This window comes from Mchenga conophoros, linkage group LG18 (genome assembly GCF_057382185.1).
Source record: "Mchenga conophoros isolate Kocher_MC1m ecotype Shallow Benthic linkage group LG18, M_conophoros_male_GT1.1, whole genome shotgun sequence".
Classification (NCBI taxonomy): domain Eukaryota; kingdom Metazoa; phylum Chordata; class Actinopteri; order Cichliformes; family Cichlidae; genus Mchenga; species Mchenga conophoros.
Genome location: NC_140543.1, coordinates 24995601 through 25009859, shown reverse-complemented (window position 1 = coordinate 25009859; position 14259 = coordinate 24995601). Strand labels below are relative to the sequence as shown.

The following is a 14259-nucleotide window of genomic DNA, read 5'->3' as shown; positions in this document are numbered from 1 at the left end:
AATTACAAACTGTTTTGGATACCTTCTCCTTCATTGCAACTGCATAGGGTAACGTGTAAAGATTTGTCACAGTAGAAACGATAAATGCGTATGATATGCTTTTATAGCGTAAGAACAATAAAAAGTAAATTTTTAGTTGAAAAGTTAATGCTGCCTGTGGGTCGTTTGGTGGCTTTTTGCTGTGAAAACAGTGATAAGGTTGAGGAGTTAGCCACCTGTTGATCCATCGAGCAACACTGTTTACATTTAGCGAGCGTAGTTGTTCTGGTGTAGCCTCGGATACTTAAAACATAGCCACATGCTGATGAAGTTAAAGGTCTTCTGGAGCTTTTCAACCGTTCACACAAGCGGTAAATGTTGCTTCAGCGCCGGAAAGCTAAATATGCACCCGGTAATAGTCTGATGTTTGACATCAAAGAGCTAATCGGTTTGAGGGAGCTCAGCCTACACAGAAGCTGAGGTGAGTAATCACAGAGACCCAAACTGTAGCTGGTGTTTTTTGTAACAGAAACCTGCAAATATGTAGTATGATTCTGTTTTCGAGCCGTCCACCCTCTTCTCTTGGTTTCCTCTCGCTGGTCTGCAGTCAGTCAGATGGCCGTGGTGATGAACAGGTTCAGTCCTGGCTGCCTGATGTTATAATATCTTGTGGGACGGCCGAGAGACGGATTGTTGCTGGTAGGTGCAACCTCCTCCAAGTCAAAGGTAAAGGGCAATGGAGTTATTTCTGAGTGAAACACTAAGAAAAAAAGTGTTTGAATATCATTTACACATTACCTGTCACATCGGACTATGTTACATGCTGTATAAAGGTATGCACGTCCATGAATTCGGTAATTGTTCCCTCAAATGAGAGAAACTATTTTGGTGGGCTAGTTTTGTTTGCATAAAGGGTGACTACCCATTTGTGGGCTGGTTAGTGGTCTATATTTTCTATACACATAAAACTGAGTAAGTTGTTCAAAAAAAATGAGCAGATCTAGTGTTACATAGCAGCTCTAGGGTAAAAAAAAATAAACGTTTCTCATCCACTCCTGTGTCATGCCTTTGTTTGTCATCATCATTCAACACTTGTTCTGTAGAGATGGAGTCCATTTCTGCTTCGAGGAAGAAGGTTGGCTGTGTGCGGCAGGAAAACGCCTGTCTGACTCTGCAGGATGAGCAGCTCATCAGTGACCTGGATGCAATGCAGTATGAAATGGCTACCTCCAAATCTCAGGTATGATATTACACATGTGATTTTTAATTTTATTATTATTTTTAAGTGGAGCTTGTTAAATCTTTAAAGACTGTGGGTTAGTCTGCTGCAGATCCCTCTACAACCGTGCCAAACACCTCCATTTGACCAAGCAACAGTGTTAAATTAGTGTTAGATTTCAGTGTTTTTTTCTTGAAATGTCAAATATGATATGACAAGTCTCCCGTAATAACTAGCAGAAAGTGTACACATGGGTTATCTGTGTTCTTTTGCAGGTCTACCTCAGGGGCCCTAGGGCTGGGGTTCACAACAATGTGGTGGTCATGAGTGAACAGATTCGTCAGCTTGAAGCGGAGCTGGAGGCTCAGGCCAAAGAACTTAAGTATGTCATTGACTGAAATATCCACAAGGTTTTTATTCTTAACAGAACATAAAAAAACATAGCTCAAGCATTTAAAGTGATTTTTATGAAAAATATTAGCTCATTTTGAATTTGATGGCAGCAGCACATCTGAAAAAATTTGGAATGCGTGCAACAAATGGGTGGAGAAGTAAGTGGTACTGAAAAGAAACATCTGGAGGAACAGTTTACAATCAGTTTAGTTGGGAGCAGGTGTGTAACATGATTGGGCATAAAAAGAGAGGCTGAGGTTCACCAGTCTGAAAAAAACAAAACAAAACAAAAACATAATCTACAAATTGTGGAGGAATTTCAGAATAATGTTCCTTAATGTAAAGTTGCGAGACTGCGAATATTTCATCAAATGGACTAACGAAAAGTGGAAAACTGTTTGTGGTCAGGTAAAGCCATCAAAAGGCATCTTTGAATGCCTGGAGGTGGATCAGAGGCTGTGAAATTAACAGCTTGCACATCTGCAAAGGCACCGTCAGTGCTGAAAGGTGTATATACAGGTTGTAGAGCAACATATGCTCCCATCTAGAAGGGAAGGCCTTGCATATTTCAGGAGACATTTGGAGCATCATGAAATGAAAACTATAACAAATTGGAACAGGCAAAGATGGGAACAAACAGGACAACATTCCTCTCCCAAAAGTCCAGCTGGTCTCCTTAGTTTCCAGATGTTTCCAGACTGTTGTTAAAGAAGGGGGTTGCTACACAGTGGTACACATGACCATGTCCCAAGTTTTTATTTAGACATACTACTGCCATCAAATTCAAAATGAGTTAATATTTTTCTCAAATATGTAGATTTTCTCAGTTTAAAGATTTAATTTGTTTTTTATTGTTAATAAAATAGAATATGGGTTTATAAGTATGCAAATCATTGCATTCTGTTTCTATTTACTTTTGAGTAAGTCAAGCTGGAACCTTTCAGTTTCTTTAAAAAGGTCCCCAAAAGATCAAGTTCACTCTGGGTGGAAATGTGGCTCTTTATTCGAGCTTTTCAAGATGTACTTATTACGTTTGCCTTTTGTTTCTTGAAACTGTGCCTTTAATTTTGGCATTAATAGCATAACCTGTATTGTCTGTGTTTCCCAGGGCAGCAGAGCTGAGGGCAGAGTGTTGTCAGGAAGCTGCAGCTCACAGCGACATTGTGGTAGCGACTCTTACTGAAGAGCTGAGCACACTCAGGGAGGAGCTGGAAAAGAAGACGGCGTTAGGAAAACGGTGGGCTTATATCCAGGCTCAGCTCTGCTCATGATTTCAATCAGTACAGTTTAAAATATGAGTGAAAATAAAAGAAAACAATCTGGTACAGTGTGTTTTGTCTGTATGACTGTCTGTATTGGGCATCACATTTTCTTATGTTTAGTTGAATTATTTACTGTATTTTACTAACGCATGTGCAACACCATGGCTTGCAGGGCAGAGCAACAGAGGAATCAAGCACTTGAAAATGCAGAGAAGCTCAAAGAAGCCTTCAAAGATTATAAGGCTACAATTTCCATTAAGCTTAAAAGGGTGTGTTTATTGAAATATTGATTGATTTAAACTAAAAAACACAGTTTTACTTGCATGTTAACATCAGAAATATATGTTTTGGTTTGTGGTTTTCAGGTGATGGAGAGTGAAAACAAACTAAAAGGAAGTCTCATAGAGTGTGACCGAGAGAAAGAGGAGCTGGAGATGAAGTGCACTGAGCTGGAGAGACAGAAGGCAGAACACAGACAGACAATTAGGTACTTTTAATTTAACTGCATCGTTATGTAGTTCTTTGATTGCTCGCAGGATTTCTAATAATCATAAAAGGGATGATTTTGTCTTTTATAAGGAAATTTCTGTGTGCTTGCATAGCATGTTTAATCTGCATAGTTTCTCCTCGTCTATCTCGCAGTCAGCTGACGGAGGAGGTGAAACAGTTTAAGGCTGCGGCCGCTCGCCTCCAAGCCCAAATTGAAGAGGCTGGACATAAAGCTTCGCACCTGGAGCGGCAGCTTATGGAGCGAGGTGCAGAGTGCAGGGATGTGGCCTCTTTGCGGAGGGAACTGGAAGACCTGCGGGCTGTGACCCACAGCCAGGAGCAGAAGGTCGCCCAGAGCCAGAAAGAGGCTCAGCTGAGCCAGACAGAGCTGGCCGGCTTGGAGGCCATACTGTCCCTGCTGCATCTGCGGGAGGTGGGGAGACGTCTGTGTGTCGTTTGTGTTCTTACCCAGTTTTTGAATCAAGGTTGTGCTACGTGATTATTTTATTTGCTTCCTCAAAACAAGCCGCCCTTTATGGCTGATCGTGCAAAGCAAAGACATGGTTACTGTTGTCACACTTTTTTTTTCTTCTTAAAGGGTACTTTGGGTCAAATCTGTGCCAGTCCTTGCATGTTGCCCCCAGTGGACTATACGGGAGCTGCACACCTGATGAAGCTAAAGCCAGGTAGGCTCAATCAGATTAATCAGTTCATACTTGCAACATACTCTTCATCTTCTTTTTTTCAAACTGAAAGGGAAATTATTTGTTGATTACTAACAGTTTATTTCTTTGCACTTTGTGTATGTAGTTTAAAATGCAAGAGTTTAAAACCAGCCTCTGAAATTATTTAATCTAAAAAATAAAAAGAGTAAAGCTTGTGGGTGTAGTGAAGGAGGACATGCAGAGAGGAGAGGATGCTAGGGTTTAGGATGAGATGGAGCCAGTTCACTGTGGTGAACCCTTAAAGGGAGTGACTAAAAACAAAGTATAATGAATAAATTATGAACTAGTTAATGATTTGATGTTTTAAAAGGAATGTAAAGTTAAAAATAAATTCCAATATCTATCCATAAAAATGCCTAAAAAAAAACAGAAAAAAGAAAAATGCATCAACTGCAGTCCTCTCTGTTAATCCCGGCAGGTGAGGGCTACCAGCAGCTCACGCGAGTGCTGCAGTCAAAGGAAGCTGAGCGGCTGAAACAGAGCAACCTGATCGAGCGGCTTCAGGATCGTCTGAGCAGGGCCCAGGAGGAAATCTCCTCCCTGCAGAGCTCCATGGCCCAGAGAGCCTCCCACTACCAGAGCCTCCACACAGAGCTGCTGGACAAACTCAAACAAGCCACAGACACAGAGAAAGAGGTAACACACTTTTTCTTATGTTTCCACACACACCAGTGCTAACAGCAGTGTAGCACATACAGTATTATTTCTACTTACAGATTTTTTTTATTGGAACAACTCAAGCCAAATGTACCAAAGGGTACAGTATAGTATTTTATAGTATAGTATTTTAGGTAATAAATCACTAGATTGTAAAGTGTACAGCGAGTTTTATAGCTCAGTAAGCTTTTGTTCCAAGTTTCAAAAGTCATGACTGTTACTTACAGATTAACTGTCTCTGTTGAACTCAGTTAAAGAAGAAGAAGGCACGAGTTGCCGCACTGGAAAAGCAGTTACAGGAGAAGACTTCAGCCTACAGTCTGGCTGCACTGAAAAACACTGAGCTGGAGACTCAATTACAGGTACGCGGTTATGATTCAAATGTAGTTTTTCTACTTTTAGAAAGTCAACGGCAAATCACACTTTGGTTCTTTTTTCATTTTGATTAAAGGAGAAGACCAGCAGCTTCCAGCATTACCAGTCACTGCTGACCAAAAAGCAACGAGAGTATCAGCAGTCTCTGGAAAAGTGTCAGCAGTCTCATTCTCACCAATTCACAGAGCAGCAACAAAGAATACAAATGGTGATCTACAGCTTTGTCTTTTACCTCTGTATTATGAATTTAATCATACTGCGTAATATTAAATGTGCTGCAACCAAAGGGTAAAGAAGAGGAAAGATGGAGATAATCTGCACTGTAATATTCCTTGTAGTAAGATTATTTTCTGTCTCCTGCAGCTGCAGTTGTCTCTGGAAGAGGTTCAGCCTCGGGTGGCAGAGATGGAGCAGGAGTTGAGTTCCCTCCAGAGGGAGCGAGACGAGGCTCAGAGAACAGCTCTGTTGCTGCAGAACTCTCTAGATCAGCTCACACAGGTCAGAACACTTGTAGCATAAGACCACAAATGCATCCTCTGATTCAGAAGAAGACATGTAGACGGTAGAAGTCGGAGAACCATTTAATAGACATGCATCACAGTACATATGCTGTTTATGAATGAAAAACCTGAAATTATATTGTTTTCAGGAGAAGCAGGTGGAAGTCAGACAGAACGAGGAGTTTCTCCAGAGTTTCAAAGAGCAGGCAGCTCGCTCTGCAGCCAAGGTGTGTACAAATAACACTGCTAACAGATTTGGTTTACTGGACATGAACTTCTAGAACAAGCCAGGAATCAAACCACATCAACAACTGCAGTTACCAATTTGTTTCTACACCAGGTGTGTGAGCTGCAGTCGTCTCTGTCAGCATGCAGAAAAGAGATGAACTCATACCTGCAGCAGATAGAAGAGATGAAGAAGAACTACGAGACCGAGCTGGAGAGGAACAAGGAGAAGGTACAGTGTTGGTAACAATGCAGGAAAACTCATGCAAATTCATCCAAAACCCACTTCTGAGGCACATGTTCTCCACTCCTTCCCTACTTTTTAGGTGTCCTCTCTGCAGGAGAAGCTTCACAGCACCACTCTGGTTTGTCAGCGCTCCAGTGAGGAGAACCTGCAGCTGCAGCTTTCTCTCCAGCAGCAGCAGACCATGCTCACAGAGAGCAGCGCTCGAGTTTCTGAGCTGGAGGAGAGCCAAAGCCAGCTGCACAGGCAGGTGAGCTAAGACGGAGCAAAAACCTTCTCACTTAGAAGGTAAACTTGGGGAAAAATGCATTTTGCATACATGTTTTATTGTAATTTATGCTTTGTATTTATAAGTGGTACGTTTAGAGTTGTTGTCATATTTTTAGTTGAATGTATGGAAAATGCTAAAGATTACACAGCTTCAGAACACACAGAAAAGTGACTGTACCCGAATATTCAGACCTTTTCTTAGACACGTTTCATCGATAACTTTTATTTTTAAGTATCTTTTCTGATGCGTCTCCTGATTTATACGGCTTGTAAAACTGTAACAGTTTGCTGTTTATTTTTATTCATAGGGAATAACAATAATTCAAATCAAAGTGTATGTTGTTGTTGGTACTCTCTGCCTGCAGGTGTCGGGTCTGGAGCAGCAGCTGGAACGAGCCCGAGTGTCTCTGCAGGAAGAATTAAGCAAGAGACAGGAAGATAATCAGGTGAAGGAGAAGAAGCTGCGGGAGATAAACCAGCAGAATGAACGGCTCTCAGAGTCTGTGAGGTGAGCACAGCTAAAATAAGAGAAACTATAGCTCTAGTTTTAGTTATAAGAACCATGTTTGCTTTTTAAAATGCAAAGCTTGGTATTATGGGCGTAACAGTCATTCGCTTTTGTAGCTGTTTAATGCAGTTTGTATGGAGGTTTGTTAAAGTTTCATTACAGTTCTCACTTTAAAAGGAGCAAGAAAATAAAAGCACTTTAAGAGTTTGAATCGAAAGAAATATTTGCTGAGCCAGTTTAGTTTCTAAAAATTCTGGAGGGTCTCCTACTCCCAAGACATGGACATCTTTCCAGCTGTGCTGAATTAAATCTTATAAAACTGCAAGTGTGCCTAATTTCTTGCAAGATAATGGTTTGTTTTTTTTTATTTGTGGGTTTTTTTTTGTCTGCAGACATCTCACATTAGAGGTGAAAAAGTGCAGGGAGGAGCTAGTGTCCAAGGAGTCAGAGCTGGAGCGTCTGAGGAAGGATGTCGGTGTTAAGACTTCTCAGATCAGCTGTATGGAGGAGAGCCTGCAGCACATAAAGAGCCAACTCATCAGCAAGAATGACATTGGTAAGATGTGTTTGTTTTTCTCCATAGGTTTTGTGGAATTCTTTTATCTTGTTTAAATACTAGGAGCATTAACACAAACACAACTTAACAAACCTCTCACCCTCCTAGTTATGGATCTGGAGAAGGCGCTTAATCGTAGTGAGGCAGATCGGCGCAGCTGTTCTCAGAAAGTCGAAATCTTAGAGGGGCAGCTGCAGATGGTGCAGAACGAGTTGGCTGACACTCTGAAGCAACTACAGGAACTCAAGGATGTTTTACAGAAAACCCAAAAGGTTTCAGATGAGCGGCAAGCCTCGGTGGAAAAACTGACTGTCCAGCTGAGGTGAGAGCATGGCGTCATGTGCTCAGATGAGATCTGTTTTGTGTATTTATCCAGAGAAAATAATTTGCTGTTTAACATTTAATAATGTCTTTTTATGCTGTAAGTATTTGTGTGTATGACTTTACAGGGAGACCCAAAGGGAGCTGGAGGAGAGAACTCACGAGGTTTTAGACATGGACAACGCCCTGAGGGAAAGACAGGGGGAGCTCCAACAGAGAGCAAAGCTGGTACATCCCAGACGCACACAAGCATAGCTGATGTACAGTTCATTTAATCCGTACCATAGTTTGCTGCCATGACTCATCATTTTCCTCTTTCTCGACTTCTTGTTGTGTTCAGCTTGGCCAACTGGACATGGCCATCAAAGAGCACAAGCAGGAGCTGGAGAGGAAGGTGGAGTCTCTGCAGCAGAGCCTGGAAGCCAGAGAGAGAGAGCTGAGGGACGCACAGAGGGAGCTCACTGACAGAAACATGAAGGTCAGAGCTCAGAGCAAGTGTGTCACTGGGTTTGCCTTGAGGGATATTTTTCAGTTGGACCGGCATTAGAAGAATGGGAAAATAGAATGAATGAACTGACAATGTTTTGTGTGCTTCTTCTCACTAAGAAAACAAAAAACAGAACGATGTTTACGTCCCTTTTTGCATCTTTCAGTCTTTTTGTGCTGCATATTTCATCAAGTTGTTTGCAGCTAGATTAAACTGTAGGATATTTGGATATGGAGCAGCTTTAATATGAGATGTTAATCAAACACAGTCAGTTCCACGAATGTTTGCGTACCTTATGTTTGCATTTATCTTGTGTTGTTACTTCATAAATCTAATTTCCATGCTGTAGTCTGGGTAAACAGAAGCAGCTGCTCTGAAGAGATGTACAGATCTAGTTTAGAGTCAGTTATAGAGTTAGAAAATGAACTCATGATTGGTATGATTTAGATAACACACTGTGCTGATGTACAGTTTACATACACTAGTCATGGTAATTTGGGGATTTTAATGATTTTCTTGAACTGCTCTGGTTCCAGGATGGAGTGATCATACAACATACATCTTTAATGACTTCAAAGAACAAAATCGGGTGCACAGGTTTCAGTTTATTTTTCATTTTCTCTAATCCACACAAGGTCAAAAGTATACACGCAGGCTCAAATAAATACATAGACTCACTAAAACATTTAATAAGTGGTTCCTGTCTTTGAACTTAACAAAGGCTTACCTTCTCATTAGTGATCATGATTGACCTCTGCTAGTTTCTCTTGTCCAGCATAAAATGGATTTGTGTGACAGGACTCATTGGATTGTAAATCAGAGAAGATCTAAGGAGGAGTATTGTAGATTTGCACAAGTTAAGAAGGTCTACACAACTGCTAATTCAGTTCAAACAATTGGAGGTAAATATAAGTTATTCAAACTTGTCAAGGTCTGGAAGAAGACCGAAACCATCACTCTCAGATGAGAGGAATTTGGTTTGGATGTTCAGGAACAACCCAGGAACCACCAAGGCTGATGCCTACTATGAACTGGAAACTGCTGGAACTTCAGGATAACACCTTCAAGCCCGACTGAAATTTGCAGCTGCCCACATAGACGAGTCAAATACCTTCTAGTCAGAAGAAACAGAGATTGAGACCACAATGATAAGAAGTATGTTTGGAGGAGTAAACTTGGAGCTAAGAACACTGTACCATCTCTCAAGCATGGTGGTGGTAGTATCATGCTGTGGAGCTGTTTTCCACCTGTGGTACTGGTTCATTGCTCAAAGTGAATGAAATAATGAAGAAGGAGGACTACCTCTAAGTTCTTCAACTTAACCTCAAATCAGCAGCTAGACAGATGAAACTTGGACAAAACAGGATGTCTCAACAGGACAATTACACCAAACCGAGATCAAAACTGGTTTTGAAATGGATAAAGTGGGCTAGCATTAAGCTTGCCTTCCCCATCCCCCAAACTAAAACCTGTTAGAAAAAGTTGTGGACAATATTTAAAGGCTGGATCAGTGCCAAGAAACCAACCTCAATTTCAATGAACTCTACCAATTTTGCCCAAAAGCGTTGTTAAAATATTCACCCAGTATTATGCCCGAAGCTTGCTGGTTACTGCCAAGAGTGTCTGGTCAAAGTGCAACATGGGGGCATTTAACCAAATAATAATGGGGATGAAAGTATATATTTGAGTCTGTATTTATACTTTTGACCTAATTTGGATCAAAGAAAATCCACATAAAATTCAAACTTGTGTGCTCACTTTTTATTTTTAAAGTTATTAAAGAATGTCTGCTGTACAGCTGTTAAGCAATGTGGTTGAAAAATTTGGGTGCACTTAAGTTTTGTGCTGGTGCGCCTAAGAAAAAAAGGCGCACCAGTGCAACCGTGGCAAAAAGTTAGTCCAGAGCCCTGTACAGTCATTCGACATTCATGCCAATGATGAGTGCATGTAAACTTTTGACCACAACTTTGTCTTTTTGCATATGTGTGTGTTTGTGTTGTCAGGAGTCTCAGGAGCTGTTGGCATGTCAGCAGAAACTTCAGAAAGTTCTCAAAGAGCTTGAAGAAACTCAGGGTCACTGTGAGGGTCTGAGCAGAGAGCTGGATGCCTCCAAGCTGCAGACCAAAGAGACGGTATCGTCAAAACACTGTTTGTTTCTTGATCATATTAGATCCATTAGCTTTGCCTGCATGTCCCTGTGTAAGGTAATAGTGGGTGGGGGTGTTCAAACTGTCACTTAGTGAGACCTGAGAGCAGCTCGCTGGTCTGCCACTGAGCAATCTTGATGCTCATGCTCAGTGTGTTCACTGCTATCAGCAGGAAGCATCAGTGACATTCATTAAGTAATTAATGACATTACAGGATTTCTCCTGGTGCAGAATCGGCCTTTAGGGAATGAAGCATGATTGGTTTGGATTAAACAACAGGGGTCTTAAGGCCTCCTGCCTTAACTTCTGTTAAAATCAATATACCATACTTAACAGAGGTCTACTTGTTTTCCTCTTCTTTCTTGCTATTTATAAAGTATGCTGGAGTTCATGAGTGACTGAATTAAAGGCCACTGATTTTCCTTTGGTGGCAGAACAAATTATATCTATGCAGGAAAAACCCTCTTCTTCATGTTGTACATCGGTTTCTATCATTAATTTGGCTGTGGTGTGTGTGCAGGAGGCCCAGCTGTGTGCCGTAGAGGAGGAGCTGACTCTGAAGGAGGCGCGCTGGCTGCAGTCGGAGGACAGGCTTCAGGGCATGGTCACCGGCTTAGAGCAGGAGCTGGAGCTGGAGAGGGAGCAGCATAGCAAAGAGGTACTGTTGTCTCAAGACTGGTGACAGACTGCTCTGTTAACAGTAAACTAACTGTAGACTGTTCTAATGGGAAACCTCAACGTTGTGTGCCGTGTAGAGTTTGCCTTAGATCTGCTGATTTTAATTTAACTCAGGGTCCACAACACTTGATGGTGCACCTGATGTGTTTGCACCAAAGATAAAAAAACTAATAACTTAAATAATAAATCTTGAATTCCATGAAATGTACTTAATTTAATTTATGTGACACAAAGCCCAATCTATTATTTTGGCCTCTAAAATAATCTGTGTGACATTTGGATTTTATCTACCTCTTCAGTTTTCCAGAGAGTTGAGAAGTAAATTTCAGACACTTATTGTGGATTTATCCTAATAGAGCCCAAACTTCTTGGTCAGCACTATTTCTGTCAGCTTCCTGTCCGTGAGTCAGTATGTGTTTAAGCCTTTGTGGTTTTTCATGTTCTGTAGTCCTAAATATTGTTCCTGTTTCAGTCTGATTTGTTTTCCTCTTTTTTATTTATATTTGACTTTTACACATCAGTGACGCCATATGATTTCCTTATTTTATAGTATCTTTTCTCATGTTACTTCATCTCTGTTACGCATAGCTGAGAACATGTTGGTTTTGCTTCTTTGTCTTTTTGCAACGTTTAGTGTGAGTTTATTAGAACACATCAAAACCACATCATGAAGCAGTCAAACAATAATGCTCATATTTATATTTCATATATCAGGTTCCATTTAACTAATTTATTTTAAACTTTCTGTCATTGGGGGGAAAAAAGCAGCACTTTTCTCACGCGTCTGTTTTCCCTCTGTTCCCAGCTGGAGTCTCTTCAGGAGACTCGAGGCCAGCTCCTCAAAGTCTCGGAGCAGATCTCCTCCACAATGCGCTCCTCTCAGGAACAGCTCACTGTTAAACTTCAGCAGAGCCAGACCCAGCTCGAAGAAGTCAGCGTCCGCTTTGATCAGACCAAAGCCCAGCTGGACCAAACTAAGACGGAGCTTGAGCACGCCTGGAAGCGAGCTACTCACCTCCAATCACAGTTAGACCAGAGCCAGACACAGCACCTTCAGAGCCAGACTCAGCTGGAACAGAGCAGGACTCTTTACGAGCAAACTAGAGCCCAGAACAGTCGTCTGCAGGCACAGCTGGAGCATCTCACTGCTGTGCTAAATCAAACCCGAGTCGAGGCTGCCCAGCTCCAGAGTCAGCTCCATGCCTCCGAGAAGTCCGTGGAGACCTCCAGTGATTCCCTCCTCATCAAGGTAGAGCTTTCTTTAGTCAGCATAATGAAAGTTGCATGTTGTAAGTTCTTTATGATAGTTTGTTTTTTAAGCTAATGTTCCCCTGTTCTGGCAGGAGTCTGAGGTGGCTCGTCTCCAGGCCAGGATCTCCAGTTTGGGACGAGCTGCAGACCGACAACATCTGTACAATCACAGCACCTCTCTCTCTTCTCTGCACAAAGTCACAGACTCTCCCCAGCTCTGCCTCTCTGCTCCTTCCCCTGCATCCTCCCCCAAAAAGCTTCAGACGACTATCAGCTCTCCTCCTCATGCCCATTCCACACACCTAAGCTCCCCAACACATGCGCAGATGTGTTTATCACCCTCTGCTCGCTCAAACCTTAAACCCACTTCGGCTCTTCATCTCTCGGAGAGCCGACAAACGTGTGACTGGCTGCAGAGCAGCAGTATTGACTCCTCCTTGGACCTCCCTGAGAGCGTAAAAGCCACACTGAGAGAGGCTTTGAGTAAGCAACCATGGGAGTCTTTGTCACACTCAATTTCCTCTTTACCAGACACAGTGGACCACAGCTGGCAGGGCCTCAGTGCCTCAGATGCCACAGTAATCTCTGATAACTCCTTCAACCCGCTTACTTACATGGTGGACAGAGAAAGTGACAGAAATCCAGACGTGGAAGGCATCGTGATGGAGAGGGATGAAGGCAAGCTGCTCAGTGATTCGAGGAGGGAGTCTGTGAGCACTCTGGTGGGTCAGGAGGAACAGGCTGATATGAGTTCACTGACAGGCATGCTGAAGTTTGTCAATCAGACACTGGCCATGCAGGAAGATCCTTCTTTATGGAGATCCATAAACCTACCACATACATGACACCGCCTCAGGTTAAAACACTCATTTAACGGTGAGTTAGTTGGTCATTTACACTCACCAACATGCACAGTTCTTGCAAAATTTCACTTCTTTTTTTGCATCATTTGCTCTGTTCTGCTCGATGGGTTCGAGGGGTGGTGCGGGCAGCAAAAACAAACGGCCTCCCAGCTGTCGTCACATTTAAATTTAAATGTCACTGAGTCCTGATTGGTTCACATCACACTTTTTACCAAGCGACCAAAGACCACTGAAAAGCCGTGATGAAATGAAACCTGTGTCCCTGAATTATCTGCTCTGTTACAGGAAATTAAATTTTATTCAGGACAACATCACTATTACTAACAGGTCATCAAAGGTCATGAAACATAGACACTGAAGGAGGCTTTATAGAGAGAAGGTGCTAATGATGGATGTTAATTTTTGTTTTTAGAGGGACGTCAGAGAGGAGGAGAGTCGTTTTGCATTTCTGTTGTTTAAATAGGTTTCTGCATTCATCAACATTATTATTAAGATGACCACTACTATAGCAGACTGTGATGTTTTATTCCAAATTGTAGCATTCTTGTTTCATGTACTTTTTTATTATAACCAATATTTATGTGTTCTTAAATAAGCTAATTTAATTAAAGAGTTTTATATAAAACACTTTGTGATTCTCAGTTATTCTTCTGAGAGCTGGTTTTGTTTGCTTATTCCCATGTAGTTGGTGACTGTGGGGTCATGTTACCAGAGCAACTGCTTGTTTTGTGTCCAGAAGAGAACAATTTCTGGCTCAGACTGATTTGAGCGGGGGTGGGGCTCAAGCTGGTTAAACTGCCTTTGGCACTTCTGTGGTTACGTAACACAAACTGGAGCAACGATCAGCCTTCATTGAGTTTTGGGATCAGCTTTTACCAATTTACAATCAAAATCGCTGAATTCAGGTATATAAAATTCAGCCCCCATGCATGCTGACTCCTACAAACATTTGTGGGACACTCTCAGGAGCTCAGTTAATTACAGCGTGGTACCATGATAGGATGCCACCTGTGCAACAAGTGCAGTCATGAAATTTCCCCATACTAGATATTCCACAGTCAGCTGTTAATGATATTATAACAAAGTGAAAGTCACTGGGAATGACAGCTA

General features: G+C 41.9%; 1 protein-coding gene across 2 annotated transcripts; it reads left to right on the top strand.

Moving 5' to 3' along the window:
- On the top strand, window positions 1-13774 carry ccdc18 (coiled-coil domain containing 18). Of its 2 annotated transcripts, none has more exons than XM_085255198.1 (25): window positions 1-460; window positions 587-678; window positions 1083-1219; window positions 1474-1580; window positions 2700-2828; window positions 3026-3122; window positions 3219-3340; window positions 3496-3775; window positions 3941-4028; window positions 4486-4703; window positions 4976-5086; window positions 5176-5307; window positions 5463-5597; window positions 5749-5826; window positions 5940-6056; window positions 6151-6318; window positions 6704-6846; window positions 7239-7402; window positions 7511-7724; window positions 7852-7951; window positions 8064-8201; window positions 10214-10342; window positions 10878-11015; window positions 11841-12284; window positions 12379-13774. In XM_085255198.1, the coding sequence occupies exons 3-25, from the start codon at window positions 1085-1087 to the stop codon at window positions 13129-13131; spliced, it is 4140 nt and encodes a 1379-aa protein (XP_085111324.1). In that variant the 5' UTR covers window positions 1-460; window positions 587-678; window positions 1083-1084; the 3' UTR covers window positions 13132-13774. The 2 variants fall into 2 exon arrangements, with proteins under 2 accessions (XP_085111324.1, XP_085111325.1); XM_085255199.1 differs by having other exon boundaries at window positions 587-705.
- Window positions 13775-14259: the final 485 nt, after the last annotated feature.

What these genes read in the sequence shown, in the direction of transcription:
- ccdc18 (XM_085255198.1), top strand. Translation starts at nt 1,085, where the DNA reads ATGGAGTCCATTTCTGCTTCGAGGAAGAAGGTTGGCTGTGTGCGGCAG. An exon ending in TGGCTACCTCCAAATCTCAG is followed by an intron (nt 1,220 to 1,473) that starts GTATGATATTAC and finishes GTTCTTTTGCAG; the next exon opens with GTCTACCTCAGGGGCCCTAG. An exon ending in GGGAGCAGCATAGCAAAGAG is followed by an intron (nt 11,016 to 11,840) that starts GTACTGTTGTCT and finishes CTCTGTTCCCAG; the next exon opens with CTGGAGTCTCTTCAGGAGAC.